Source organism: Cucurbita pepo, chromosome LG10, assembly GCF_002806865.2.
Source record: "Cucurbita pepo subsp. pepo cultivar mu-cu-16 chromosome LG10, ASM280686v2, whole genome shotgun sequence".
NCBI classification, from domain to species: domain Eukaryota; kingdom Viridiplantae; phylum Streptophyta; class Magnoliopsida; order Cucurbitales; family Cucurbitaceae; genus Cucurbita; species Cucurbita pepo.
In genome coordinates, this window is record NC_036647.1 from 4,880,296 (window position 1) to 4,882,107 (window position 1,812).

General features: G+C 28.2%; 1 protein-coding gene across 1 annotated transcript in view; it reads right to left on the reverse strand.

Annotated features, from left to right (window-relative positions):
* The window catches only part of LOC111803972, a 1,067-nt gene extending 655 nt beyond the window's left edge, over positions 1 to 412 (reverse strand). Inside the window, exons 1-2 of the mRNA XM_023688600.1 lie at positions 266 to 412; positions 64 to 169 (exon numbers count right to left, since the gene is read on the reverse strand). Coding sequence (XP_023544368.1) covers positions 64 to 169; positions 266 to 301 — 142 coding nt within the window. The 5' untranslated portion in view covers positions 302 to 412. The remainder of the gene's footprint in view (positions 1 to 63; positions 170 to 265) is intronic.
* Positions 413 to 1,812: the final 1,400 nt, after the last annotated feature.

Sequence of the window (1,812 nt, forward strand, 5' to 3'; positions counted from 1 at the left end):
TAAAAAAAAAAAAAAAAAAAAAAGGAGTCGAAGTCCGTGCACATCACGTGAGAGAAAACGAACCGGTGGAAGTGATGACCGGTTTGATATTGGCATGTTTGGAGAGAGCTTCCATGCACTCTTCTTTGTTCATGTTGAAAATTATACACTGTTCGATCAGGTGATGCACCTACACCACAATAATCATACGCCCGCACATCATCCGTCCGTTAACGAAATTTAAAGAGATAAATAAAATAAAATAAAATAAAATAAAAAGAAATACCATGTGGATGTATGAAGCAGAGGGGTCGTCTTCCATGGGGGATATGATTCTGTTTGGAGAGAGAGAAAATGCGAGAAAGTGAAGGGAAAATCCGAGAGAAAATTTTGTGGGTGGGAAAGTGGAAGGGGGGGTTGTATTTAAATATATATATATATATATATATTAATAATAATTATCAAGTGGTGGATTTGATGGGAAAAATTATATTATTTAATCGAATTAAAAATTAAAAAAGGAAAAGGAGGGACAACGTTATTGGGAGTGGGGCCCACTGCCCACGTGGGAGGAAGGCTAGGATTGGTTGAGAGAGGATTAGAAGAGATTGTTACGAACCAAAATCTTCTATAGCGTTTGTCGCTTACGTGGCTACAGTATTCAACCTCCACGTGACACATGGGCCCCCCCTGGTCCTGATTGGGCCTCACACGACGGATGATTGACTTGGCCGTGGATTTGCCTTGCCGTTCAGACTGCCACCTCTGCCTACTGTCCGACCCGACGATCACCCTCCGTTCTTTCCACGTCGGATCACATATCCCTATATATATATATATATATATATTTTAAATGTATAATTTATTAGAAAAATATAAATGTCACCAAAAAAAATAATGACAAGGTTAACCTAATTATTGGTGCCATTCTCAAGGCTTCATTTTGATTATTATTTCTTTTTTTAAAATTTTAAATAATGGTATTTAAAAAAAATAGCTAAAAATTCTAAGAAATAAATCAAATGTACTATTTATATAATAATTAAACTAAAAGTATATTATTGTAACTTTTTTTAAAAATTAAATTTAAATATTTAGAAATATAAAAAAAATCGAAAAAGTAGAAAGTGAATTGAAGGACCTAAATTAAATGGATAACATTAATGTCATAAATGTCCCCACCCACGCAATTATTTATTTTTATTAAAAATAAATAAAATAGTCATTATTTATTTTTATTAAAAATAAATAAAATAGTCATTATTTAAATAAAATAAAATAAAAAAACAAATAATCCAAAAATTCAATAGGAAAATGACATTTTATAATTTAGGGTAGAAGCCAACGTAGTCCTCGGATTTAATTGTCATTTTCCATCAATATTATTATTTTTTTTTCTTTTTTCTTTTTTTCAAATAATACGTACGGTTCCATTTCTCCCAATTTTGTAATTTCATATATACTAATTTAAAATTATATAATCTCTTTTTATTTATTTATTTTCTTTTACTTTTTTTACACTTGAAAATAACCGTTTAAAATTCGCGAATTATTATTATTTTTAAATGATATTATAAATCATGACAAATTTAATATTTTTTGTTTTTAAATAATATATTATTATTAATACACGTGCATGCACATTGTTTGTATGCTTCAAATATGAGCAAAAGAGGTATATTCAAATTTAAATATTTTTTTTTATTAAATTTCTATTTTTGAATTTGCTACCATATTACTTTTTGGTTGAACTACCTTTGTTTGTTCAATATTTATTTATTTATTTATTATTATGAATTATTGACTTTATGTTTAATTAAATTTGTATTATAA